General features: G+C 34.1%; 1 protein-coding gene across 3 annotated transcripts in view; it reads left to right on the forward strand.

Annotated features, from left to right (window-relative positions):
* The window catches only part of HFM1 (helicase for meiosis 1), a 99196-nt gene that overhangs the window by 22819 nt on the left and 63147 nt on the right, over window positions 1-13230 (forward strand). For all 3 annotated transcript variants that reach the window (XR_012000776.1, XR_012000777.1, XM_025996484.2), the window contains exons 7-13: window positions 4443-4513; window positions 5010-5142; window positions 5804-5955; window positions 6530-6607; window positions 7044-7199; window positions 9835-10035; window positions 10118-10206. Coding sequence is in view for 1 of the 3 variants with exons in the window: in XM_025996484.2 (XP_025852269.1) it covers window positions 4443-4513; window positions 5010-5142; window positions 5804-5955; window positions 6530-6607; window positions 7044-7199; window positions 9835-10035; window positions 10118-10206 (880 nt within the window). In the remaining 2 variants the exon portion in view is untranslated. The remainder of the gene's footprint in view (window positions 1-4442; window positions 4514-5009; window positions 5143-5803; window positions 5956-6529; window positions 6608-7043; window positions 7200-9834; window positions 10036-10117; window positions 10207-13230) is intronic.

Genomic DNA, 13230 nt, shown 5'->3' on the forward strand with positions numbered 1-13230 from the left:
TAGAGGAAGGACAGTTTAAGGTCTTATATTGCAATATGCTTATATTGCAATATGCTGATAATTGCTGATAATTGCACCACTTAGTACAACTAAATTATTGAAAACAAAGCATTTCAGGATTAGGTGACCAGAAACACACATCAGCTAATGAAACACAATCAACAGTTAAAATGTGAAATTTGGAACTTTAAAAAAGATATAAAAATCAAATGGCCTACTCAACATGAATAAAAAAACACCACTCTTCAAAAGATAAATCATACACTTAGTTTTGAAATACTGGCACATATGCAAGTTTCTACACCTTTTCCGTCAGATTTATTTGTTTATTTTAAACATTTTATTTATTCATGAGAGACAGAGAGAGAGAGAGAGGGAGAGAGAGAGAGGCAGAGACACAGGTAGAGGGAGAAGCAGGCTTCATGCAGGGAGCCCGACGTGGGACTCGATCCTAGGTCTCCAGGATCACGCCCCGGGCAGGCTCCATGCAGGGAACCCAATGTGGAACTTGATCCTAGAACTTCAGGATCATGCCCTGGGCCAAAGGCAGGCACTAAAACACTGAGCCACCCAGGGACCTACTCCATCAGATTTAATTGTCAAATTATAAGCCTTGTATAAACCTTCTTTCCACATAGGGATTTTACAAATTTTTTCAGAATATGGAGTGTTACTGGGGACTGTGATAATTTCTGTTCATTTCTCTCCCCTCCTGGCTTTATTGAGGTATAATTGACAAATAAAATTTGAATGTACTATATCAGATGTACAACATGATAATTTGATGTACATATGCATTGCAATAAGTTGCCACCATTAAATTAGTTTCAACTCTCCATCACCTCTCTTTCTCTTTCTAATTGATTTTGCATAATGCCCTTCAGGTTCATCCAATTTGTCAAAAAAAAAAAAAAAAAGAAAAGAAAAGAAAGGCAGAATTCCCTTCCATTTTTAAGGCAGAATAATATTTCAGTGTGTGTGTGTGTGTGTATTTCACATTTCCTTTATCCGTTTGTCTCTTGACAGGCACTTAAGATTGTTTCCATACCTTGGTTATTGTGAATAATGCTTCAGTGAAAAAAGGATTATAGTTATTGAGATACTGATTTTGTTTCCTATGAGTATCCTAGGAGCACCTGGATGGCTCAGCCCATTTAGTAACTGACTCCTTATCTCGGCTCAGATCTTGATCTCAGGGTTGTGAATTCAAGCCCCACATTGAATATGTACGCAGAAGTGTAATTGCTAGATCATAACCTCCAGCTGTTTTCCATAATTGCTGTACCCCTTTACATTCCTACCAACAGTGTCTAAGGGTTCCCTTTTCACCACATCCTCACCATATTTATCTTTTTTTTTTTATAAATTCATATCCTACCAGATGTGAGGTAATATCTCATTGTGGTTTTAATTTGCATTTCTCAGATGATTAGTAACATTGAGCATCTTTTCATGTACTGTAGGCCATTTGTGTTTTCTTTGGAAAAATGTCTATTCAGGTCCTTTGCCCATTTTTAAATTGGATTATTTTGGACCACATATCTAGAGCCCCAACCTTTAAAGCTCCCACCCAGGGGATAAACCCCCCCAAACACCCAACTCCATAAGCCAACAGGACTCAGATTTATGAGACCCAAAGGACTATAGCAAACAAACAGTTCTTACATGGGCACAGGAACAACCCCTCTTCCTCTGCAGGTATACATTGAGGCTCAATGCAGAGGGAGCAGCATGCCCAGACATGTAAATCAGATTATAGGTATAAACTGCAAATTTCTTTTAAAAAAATACTAGATTTGTAAAAATATTCCACAGAGTGTCCCATAATTGGATTATTTGGGGGGTTTTTTGGTTATTGAGTTGTATGAGTTCCTTGGATATTTTGGATATTAAAGTGTGATGCCTCTGGATTTGTTGTTCTTAAGATTGCTTTGGCTATTTGGGGTCTTCTGTAGCTACATATGAATTTTAGGATTGTTTTTCATATTTCTCTGAAAAATGCAGTTGGAATTTTGATAAGGATTACATTGAATCTGTAAATTTCTTTGGCAGTTTACAATTTAGCGGTATTGATTCTTGAATCCTTAAACACGGGATATCTTTCCATTTTTTTGTGTCTTCAATTTCTTTTGCCAGTGTCTTATAGTTATTGGTTAAATTTACTTGTTAGCATTTTATTTTTAATGCTACATTGGATGGTTAACTTTATTCCTTGGTATTTTATTTTTTGATGCTATTGTAAATGAGATGGTTTTCTTCATTTCTTTTTTGGTATTTTGTTGTTAGTGTATGGAAATGCAGCTGATTTTTGTATATTAATTTTGTGTCCTGCAACTTTACTGAATTTGCGTATTAGTTCTAACAGTTTTTTTGGTGAAGTATTAGGATTTTCTATATATAATATGTCGTCTGTGGATAGAGACTTTTATTTCTTCTTTTTCAGTTTGGGTACCTTTTATATCTCTTTCTAGCCTAATTGCTGTGGTTAGAATTTCCACTAATAGTTGAATAAAAGTGGTGAAAGTGGACATACTTGTTCCTAATCTTAGACAGAAATGTTCAGCTTTTTGCCATTGAATATGATGTAAGCTATGAACTTGTCATATATGGCCTTTATTATATTGAGGTACATTCCTTTTTAACCCAGTTTCTGGAAGTTTTTATCATGAAAAGATATTGTATTTGTCAAATGCTTTTTCTGCATCTAATGAGATGATCATATGGTTTTTATCTTTAACCTTTTTTTTTTTAAATAAGCTCTATGCCCATTGTGGGGCTTGAACTCATGACCCTAATATCAGGAGTCACATACTCTACTGACTGAGCAAGCCAGGCACCCCTAATCTTTAACTTTTTAACGTGAGAGTATCATGCTGATTGATTTGTGGATGTTGAACCATCTTTATATTCCAGAAATAAATTCCATTTGATCATGAGTGTATGACTGTTTTAATGTACTGTTGAGTTTAGTTTGCTAATATTTTGTAGAGCATTTTTGCGTCTGTGTTCATTAGTGATAGTGGCCTGTAATCTTCTTTTCTTGTAGTATTCTTATCTGGCTTTGGTATTAGTATAAAATAAATCCCTTAAGTCATCTTCATTTTTTTAAAATTCTTTTTTCATTTTGTTCCTCTGACTGGATTAAGTCCATTGCCCTATCTTTAAGTTCAGTGGTCCTTTCTTCTGTTTGATTTGTCTGATGTTGAATCCCTCTATTGAGTTTTTCAGTTCATTTATTATAGTCATTAGCTCTATGATTTCTGTTTGGTACATTTTTATAACTTGTATGACTTTGTTGAAATTCTTACTTTGTTTATGCATTGCTTTCCTGACCTTAAGGAGCATCTTTATGCATTATTTAAAAATATTTGGTAAATTAAATCACTTACTTCTAGTAAGTGATTAGTTAGTTTGGTTTCTGGAGATTTATCCTGTTTTTTGTTTGAAACATATTCCCATTTCTTAATTTTTTTTAACCCTCTGTTCTGGTTCCAGACATTCGATAAAACATCCACCTCTCCCAGTCTTGACAGACTGGTCTTGTATAGGAGATGAGCCTCATCAGTTAACCTAGCCCAAGATCCTAGTTTTCTTTAAAACCTTTCTGACTGCCTAACTCACTGTCTTAGTTCTTAGTTGCTTCTAATAGTTGTGCCAAAACTTATCAATGTCCAAAAGGACAGGGTTGTAATCAGCACCTAGGTGCAGGCTGATTAGAAGCCAGAACCTGAGATAGCAGCTGAGAAATATGAAGTGAAATCCTTTCCAGGTAGAAACTGGAGATGAACATTTTTTGCTGCTCCCTCTGCATTGAGCCTGAATATATACCTGCAGAGGTAGAGGGGTTGTTCCTGTGCCCATGTAAGAACTGTTTGTTTGCTGTAGTCCTTTGGGTCTCATAAATGCAAGCCCTGTTGGCTTATGGAGTTGGGTGTTTGGGGGGTTTATCCCCCGGGTGGGAGCTTTAAAGGTTGGGGCTCTAAATATGTGGTCCAAAATCTTTGCTCCTCAGGGAGAAGCTGGGAGTTGGGAGTTCATCTTAATTGTATGATGCTGTGCCAAGGATGGGATTTAGGGTAACAGTTGTCTCAGTCTTTCTTACCCATTTCATTGGGAGTATTTTCATTTACCCAATGTGTAGGGGTCAGTGAATTGCTGGATTTTTCTCAGAATTGCTCCTTGTATAGTTGTATTTTTGGTGCATCTGTGGGAGGAGGGAAAGTTCAGGAGCTTCTTATATTGCCACATTGGTCCGTCTCTCTATTAATTCCTTTCTTATGATGTTAAAACAGCAAGTATTAAGGCCTCATCATTAAGTATTATCACAGTTAATATTAATTAATTGAAATTTTAAATTAAAAGTAATCAAAAATACATAAATTAATTAAAAGTAACCAATTCTTAAAATTGTGAAATATTTGACTCCTTAATGCTATTCTAAGCGGCAAAATTTAGAAGTATTTTCAAAGAATTCCCATATTTCAACTATATACAGTCCAAAGCCTTTGATGATGTAAGTATTTTATTATGATTTTTACTTATCTGCCTCTTCTAATTTGATTGTGTGTTCTCTAAGGATAAGGACTAGATCACATTCATCTTTCTGTTTCCAATGCCACGTGACTGGTACATTGTAGGAACTCAAAAAATGTTTGCTAAATGAAATCATGTGTCTTTCATAGGTGGGCTTGTTTATATTTATTAGATTTATAAAATTTATTTCAAAGCTAAATAAATTATTATTTTCTTCTAGCCTAACAATTTACTTTCACAAATAAAGCAAAATGATAAATTATTAGTAGTTTTTTTTTGTTTGTTTGTTTTTGAGGGTTGTGGATCCAAGCAAGGTTAGAATTTTAATAAGTTTAAAGGTAAAAATAATTTGAATTCTTCTTCCGGAGTCTTTCTTACATATTTTCTATGAGAAAATTGAGAGTGTGAATGAAAAATGCTATATATTCCATGATTGATTAAATTTTATTTAAAAAGTTTTTTTTTTAATTTTTTAGCTTCTTTACACAGATAGGAATTTTGTGATTTGTGCTCCAACTGGTTCTGGGAAAACTGTGGCGTTTGAACTAGCTATAACAAGATTGTTAATGGAAGTACCATTGCCATGGTCAAACATAAAAATTGTTTATAGTAAGTATTTATATATTGTAAGAGTAATTAATTACAGTAATGCAAAAACATTGAGGCAAAGTAAGAAATTCGAATTCGAGCCATAGGAATTAATATTTGGTTCTCCATACATTTTTAATGAAGTTCACATTTGCTTTTGTCTGTTATATTAAATTCAAAACACATTTTCCCTGAGTTGTAAATAAAAACTAGTATTTGAATTGAGAATTTGACTTTTACATGTTTATTTTTTAAAGGACAACAAGAAAAATAAATTCAAACATTTTGTAATTCTAAAAAATTTTCATGGGAACCTCTCCTCTCTTTTCTTAGGTATATATATTTTAAATTTTTCATCAAAGTAGTTTATGTACATGGTTAAAAAATATATTATCACGAAAAGGCTTATAATGAAGACCAGTAATCTGCTTTACATCTCTGTGATTTTAGTTATAATACCCTGAACAGTTACTTTTTCTATTTTTAGTTCAGTCTGGAGTGGTGGTGATTCTGGTGATTATATTTGTATCTCTAAGTAATATGCTTATATTAACTCTTTCAATTTATAAATATTAGGCAGTTCCTAGATGTATAGTTTTATCCTAATTTTATTAACCAGTGTTTGTGAAAGTAATTTTAAAGTTGTACTGACATTCAAAATAAATATCTTCTATTGTTATAGTGGCACCAATAAAAGCCCTGTGTAGTCAGCGTTTCAATGATTGGAAAGAAAAATTTGGACCAATAGGATTGAATTGTAAAGAACTCACTGGAGATACAGTAATGGATGACCTATTTGAGATCCAACATGCCCATATTATTATGACAACTCCAGTAGGTGTTATTTATACTCTATTATTTCCTTCGTTCATTAGAAAATATCTTTCTCTTCACCAAGAATAAAAGTTAAAAGAAAATACAAAGTAGAAGAATGTATTTGCTATGTAAAAAACAAACATGAAAAATCTACTGTTCAGGTTATATAAAGAGTATTTACTAATCAGTAAATAAAAGACAAATTACCAAATGGGAAACAGGCAAAAGACATGAACAGGCAATTCGTTATTGAGGATAATTTGTAATCATACTTTTTGCTTGTACTCTTTTATCCAAGTTTTAATGTATTACAGAGGTAGGACCTTCGTAGAACTTAAAAAAAGGTAATTAGACTATAATTTTGTATATTTTTGGTTAAACTTAAAAATAAATAGGGGTTTTGTTTTTGAAGCACTTGTAAGACTATCAGAATCCTTTAAAATGTTTTTAATCTTTAAATCTTTTTCAGAATACTTTTAAGACATGAATTAAAATATTGCCCATTGTTTATATCATGTTAAAATTTTAATTGATATCTTAATATTTATTATAATTTCCTACCATGTTAAACCAGTTGTATTTTTTTCTTTAGGAAAAATGGGATAGCATGACTAGGAAATGGAGAGACAACTCTTTGGTCCAGCTGGTTAGACTCTTTCTCATTGATGAGGTAGTGAACACTTTACTTATTTCCAGAGATAAACGTAAAATGGTGATTAGAATGGATAGAAAGAAATGACATTTTCAACCAAACTGTGTCTTTGTTTTATCCTTTCAAGTGGAAAGGCTTATTTTCTTAAAGAATAATGTTAATAGGGGGATCCCTGGGTGGCGCAGCGGTTTCGCGCCTGCCTTTGGCCTGGGGCGCGATCCTGGAGACCCGGGATCGAATCCCACGTCGGGCTCCCAGTGCATGGAGCCTGCTTCTCCCTCTGCCTGTGTCTCTGCCTCTCTCTCTCTCTCTCTGTGACTATCATAAATAAATAAAAAAAAATTAAAAAAAATTAAAAAAAAAAGAATAATGTTAATATTATTATGGATTTAAATTGATTAAATAGTTTTTAATTTTTATAGCCAATCATTTTTTTTCTTGATTTCTTACTTAGGTACATGTTGTAAAAGATGAAAACCGTGGACCAACTCTTGAAGTTGTAGTCAGCAGAATGAAAACTGTACAGTCTTTATCTCCTCCTTCAGAAAATAGCACAGTTATTCCAATGAGATTTGTAGCTGTGTCTGCAACAATTCCAAATGCTGAGGATGTAAGTTAGAATTTTTGTCTACCAGATTTTTTTATGACTGGTGAAATATTTTGTCATTTAATCCTATAGGAAAGTGAGGATTTTTTTTTTCCTGTAAATCCTATAACCAATTTAATAGCAAAGTATGTTGTAAAAAGTTCTGGTTAGATCTCATAGGTGTGGCAGTATTAGGTCTTAATATTTGGTTGATTTGGTTTAATGAAACGTTTTTGGTACAAGTGTGTTGTTTACTAGTATCTAAAAGTCTTGGCTTTTATGGGTTTCAGATACCTCATAATAACGTGACTAATAATTTGTTATGGTTGTTTTAATCAGCTGACTCTAGCTGTATATCAAAGTATAGTGGAAAATGAAAATAATTGCTTAAGTGATTACCACCCACCTTTCCATATTCTATGTGACGTGTTATGGTAAGCACTAATGATAGGTACAAAAGTGAGAATAATTGTATTCAGTATTATACTTGCTATAATAAATATGTGTCTTAATTTTTTTCTTCAATATTTGGGTAAACTTCTTAAAAAATAGTACAGTTTCATTGTTTCTCACTCCTATTTACTTCTCAGCCTAGTATGACGTTTTTCTCCTACTACTTAGAAATTTGACAAATAGTTCCCATATTGTCTAATCCAATGGAAAATTATGCCTTTATCTTTAATTTGGCAAAAGTAATCATTCATTTATAGTTCTTAAGTTGACAGCTTGTTTTGTTCATATTCAAGAATATACTTGATCTCTATACTCAAAAAACTATAAGTATTTTGATTATATATGATCAACAGAAACCTAGTGTTTATCTTTCCAGACATATTGGTGAAATAATATTATGCATGCTCTTTATGACTTGCATGTCACCTACAGACATTTCCATGTCCTTAGATACTCTTCTTTAGTACAACTTTTGTGGGTTTATTATGATTTATTTATCTAATGCTTTAATGATGGAAGATTGTTTCCATTTTTGCTATTGTAAATGGTGCTAAACTTAATAATATCTTTGAAAACATCATGATGGGGCGTCTGGGTGATTCAGTCAGTTAAGCGTCTGCTTTGGGCTCAGGTCATGATCCCAGAGTCTCGGGATTGACCCCTGCATTGGGCTTCCTGCTCAGCGGGGAGTCTGCTTCTCTTTCTACCTCTCACCCTGCTCTCATGCCCTCTTTCTCTCTAAAATAAATAAATTTAAAATAAATAATAAATAATTTAAATAAAAATTTTTTTAAAAAATCATGATTATTTCTCTAGGATGAACTTCTAGAGTGAAATAACTGAGTCAAAGGATATGTAAAACTCTAAGGACACAGTGGTTTTAATAAATGGTATAGTCATTTATACTTCCATCCTCAGCCATTTCTCTGTATTCTAACACTGGGTTTATAACAAATTATTGTTATTATTACATTTAAATAGTTGTTGGGGTGCCTCAGCTGGCTCAGTCAGGTAAGCATCTGCCTTTGGCTCAGGTCATGATCCTGGGGTCCTGGAATCCTGCCCTGCATCATGCTCCCTGCTCAGTGGGGAGTCTGCTTCTCCCTCTGCTCCTCTCCCCACTTGTTCTCTCTGTCTCTCCCTCTCATAAATAAGTAAAATTTTTTGAAACAAATAGTTGTCAAATTTCTTGTTTAAAATACACTTTATTTTAAAATTTGTGCTGCTTTGATTTTTACTGAAGGGAGTATTTTTAATATATTAATCAACATTTTTGCACCTTGCCAGGTCACGTTCTTTACCCTTTTTTTCACATTGGGATAATAAACTTTTCTTATTGAGTTGTAAGCAGTCATTAAATATCAATATTCTGTAATTCTTGAAATTCTTTTCCCATTTTTGATAATAACTACATCTGTGAATGCTACTTTCTTGTCTCTTTATACAAATCCTCTTCCTCAATTTTCTCCTAAATGAAGGCTTTCACTCTTAGCCTTTTGCTCCTTTCAGATTAAATTCTTGTGTGATCTTATTTGCATACATGATAGCCTTGAAAATATTTTAATATTTCCATCCCCTGCAACTATAAACTCATTAATCCATCTTCCTGTCAAAGCAATGGTCAGTTGCAGAGCAGGGCATGAAGCCTGATTACTAACCAGGTTATAAGAAGATAAGAATTGCTCGTCATAGCTTCAGAAATTAACAAGTGGCTCCAGCACTGAGTCTGAAATATGCTTTCGACACTCCCATCTCTCAAGATTTATTTGCCCTTTGTTTAAAAATTTTGTCAACCCTTGCCAGTCTAAGCCAACCATAACTTTGTTACTGTTTGGCTATTATTTAGCACAATTCAAAAGATGTGTCCTGCATATTTAAGTCATAGTTCTGAAAATAGGAAGGTTATAATGATAATGACAAATTCAGTTTTTCTGCAAAATCAATCTTAATTTTATTTTGGGCTCTTAGGAAAATAAAACAAAATAATTGGGAGTTTACCATGTTGAAAAGTGGGTATAACCTAAAATACTGCTACTGATAATATTTACCAATATATCAATAGAATAGTGTCACTGGAATATGTAACACTGAAAAAGACTACTTGATTGTTTTTATACCTTGACTTTAAGTAGTCTACTATTGAGTTATTTTTAATCATAAAACTTGTCTAGAAAAAACTTTTAATGTATGTTTCTGTTATTTAAAGATTGCAGAATGGCTTTCAGATGGTGCAAGACCTGCAGTATGTTTGAAAATGGATGAGAAACATAGGCCAGTGAAACTTCAGAAAGTGGTCCTTGGATTCCCCTGCGGAAGTAACCAAACTGAATTTAAGTTTGATTTAACCCTCAACTACAAAATTGCTGGTGTTATACAAACATACTCTGATCAGAAACCCACACTTGTGGTAAGGATTGTTTGTTGCTTATTTTTAGCATAATGCTCAGTTTTTAATATGACTAATCCAAGAATTATTCATTTATTTTCAGTTTTGTGCAACAAGGAAAGGTGTGCAACAGGCTGCTTCTGTTCTAGTGAAAGATGCCAAATTTATTATGGCGGTGGAACAGAAACAGAGGTATATTTTCTCGTTTTTGTTATTGGAGTTAAGAAGACTTTTAGGGATTATCTAGATGAGATGAGAAAACTGGGTTCATTCCTTCACCTTTTCAAGTTATTCACCCTCTGTAAGCAGAGATGGGATTTCAAAAACCAATTGACCAGGTCGTTTTAAAACTAGTAATAGTATAAATGTAAACTGGAATTTAAAAAAAAGTGTAAGTATAAAGAGACTGTAAGTAGCAATGAATAATGTGGAATCTTCTACTTGGGTGAATAAATTAGTTGATCAAGTTGGGCCATGTGACTTTTAGTCAGAAACAGATGTGGTTGTCAAGAAGTAAGGCTTGTTTTTGTGCTCGAACACTAACACTGAAGGAAATTTTTAAAAACTTATAGAATTCTTTGTGTAATGGTGGCATCCTTCATATAGAATGAATATATACCTCCCAAGATAAATACTTAAATAATTACTATTTTGAACCTGAACCTTCCAGAGTAAGGAGCTGAAATAGCTAACCTGTATGTACCCTTAAAACTAATTTCCATTTCATCCTCTTTCTTTTCTCCTGTTGTCTGCTGCACCCAAATTAGCTAATTTTGTTTTAGATAATAATTTTCTTTCTTTGTTTTTTTAAACATTTTATATATTTATGAGACACAGAGAGAGAGAGGCAGAGACACAGGTAGAGGGAGAAGCAGGCTCCATGCAGAGAGCCCGATGTGGGACTCGATCCGGGTCTCCAGATCAGGCCCTGGGCTGAAGGCGGCACTAAACCGCTGAGCCACCTGGGCTGCCCCTAGATAATAATTTTCTTATATAGATTTATCATACTTCTCCTTTTCTCATTTCCCATTCTTACCTACTCAAGGAAAATTTCTGGTCTTTCAACTCTTTCTTCACTCTTTGTCTCTCCTTTTTTTTTCTTTTTCCCCCTTTTTTATTCCTGTTTTTCTAGAAGTAAAATGCTGATATTAGAAACAGCATGAGAGGCACCTGAGTGGTGCAGTTGGTTGAGCAACCAGCTGTTGGTTTTCACTCAGGCTGTGATCTCTGGTTGGTGGGATGGAGCCCCCATCAGCCTCTGAGTCTACTTGGGATTCTCTTCTCCTGTCCCTTTGCCCCCACCCTCACCCCCTGCCCTCTCTCTCTCTCAAATAAATTAATTAATTTTTTAAAAAATGAAATAACATTAAGTTAAAGACCATGATTTGGGTTGTAGTGCTGCCATTTTACTAGCCGTGTACCTTTGGGCACATTACTTCTCTCAGTTTCAATTTCTTAATCAGGATGGGATAGTATGGGAATCAACTATCTGTATCACCATATTATTGTGAGAATTAAATAAAGCAACATTTCTAAGACACCTAACAGTGTGTAGCACAGAGTTTGTATCTAATACCAATATGTCTTTTCCTCTTGCCTTCTCTTCATTAAATCATGAATCCTTAAAAAAATTGTGAATGTTGGGGATCCCTGGGTGGCTCAGAGGTTTAGTGCCTGCCTTCGGCCCAGGGTGTGATCCTGGAGTCCCGGGATTGAGTCCCACATCCGGCTCCCTGCGTGGGGCCTGCTTCTCCCTCTGCCTGTGTCTCTACCTCTCTCTGTGTGTCTCTCATGAATAAATAAATAAAATCTTTTAAAAAATTGTGAATCTTATATTTAAAATAATGCCTGTTAGTGTCATATCTGCAATAAGGAAATGGAGAAACACAGATTTGGTGGTTCTTAGACATAAGTAAAAACTAAGCCTACTAACCTCCAAAATCTTCTAAAGTACCCCAAATTCCTTTTCAAATTGTCAAGAAACTCTCTTAACTTCCTCATCTCTTGATTTAACATGGTTATCTTTCTTTCATATCTTGGAATACAATAAACAACTATTTCTAATTTTGTCTTTTCTGGTTAATTTACTAGTGATATTATAGGGGTTTAAAAATTGTTATCCCCTACAAATATTTTTCAGGCAAATTATGTGAGTAGATATATTCTGATCCATGAATATAATCACCATTTGCTTTTTTCTGGTGGAATATGAGTTTTCCAAATTCCTGATTTAAAAATGAGTTTCAGGGGCACCTGAGTGGTGCAGTCAGTGAAGCGTCTGACTCTTGGTTTCAGCTCAGGTAGTTACCTCAGGGTTGTGAGATCAAGCTCCATGTCAGGCTCAGTGCTCAGTGCAGAGTCTGCTTAAGATTCTCCCCTTTCCTCTGCCCCCTCCCCTCACTCATGTGCTGTCTCTCACTCTCAAATAAATGGATAAATCTTTAAAAAAATAAATAAAAAATAAAATTGAACTTCAGTGTCACAGCTGATAAATTAGGGACTTTTTTTTTTTTTTTTTTTGTACCCTTTTGCCAAACTTTTCCTAATTCCCTCAACTTCAGCTCCTGGTAACCACTTTTCTACTCTGTTTCTGGTTCAGTTTTTTTTTTTTTTTTTTAATTCCACATATAAGTGGTACCATACATACCTTTCTTTTTTTAGCTAATTTCACTTAGCACAATGTTCACTAGCTTCATCCATGTTGTCGAATAAGGCAGAATTTCCTTCTTTCTTAAGATTGAATATTCCCGTGTGTGTGTATGTATCAGGTGTTCTTTTTCCATTCATCTGTCTCAGAGACTTAAGTTGTTTCTATATGTTATCTAGTCCGAATAATGTTGCAATCAACTTAGGAGACAGATATCTCTTTGAGATACTGATTTTGTTTCCTTTGGAATAATCCAGAAGTAGAATTGCTGCATGATGTGGTAGTTCTATTTTTAATTTTTTGAAGAATCTTCATACTGTTTTCTATAGTGGCCATACTAGTTTACTCTTCCCACCAACAGTGCACAAAGGCTCTTTTTTCTATATCCTTGCTAGCAATTGTATCTCCTGTCATTTTGGTACTAGCCCTCCTAACAGGTAGGAGATGATAGCTCATTGTAGTTTTGATTTGACTTTATTGCCTGATGATTAGTGATGTGGGCACCCATCGTGTATAGTTGGCCATTTGTCTATCTGTTCTAGAAAAATGTTTATTCAGGTCCTTTGCCC

Source organism: Vulpes vulpes, chromosome 3, assembly GCF_048418805.1.
Source record: "Vulpes vulpes isolate BD-2025 chromosome 3, VulVul3, whole genome shotgun sequence".
Classification (NCBI taxonomy): domain Eukaryota; kingdom Metazoa; phylum Chordata; class Mammalia; order Carnivora; family Canidae; genus Vulpes; species Vulpes vulpes.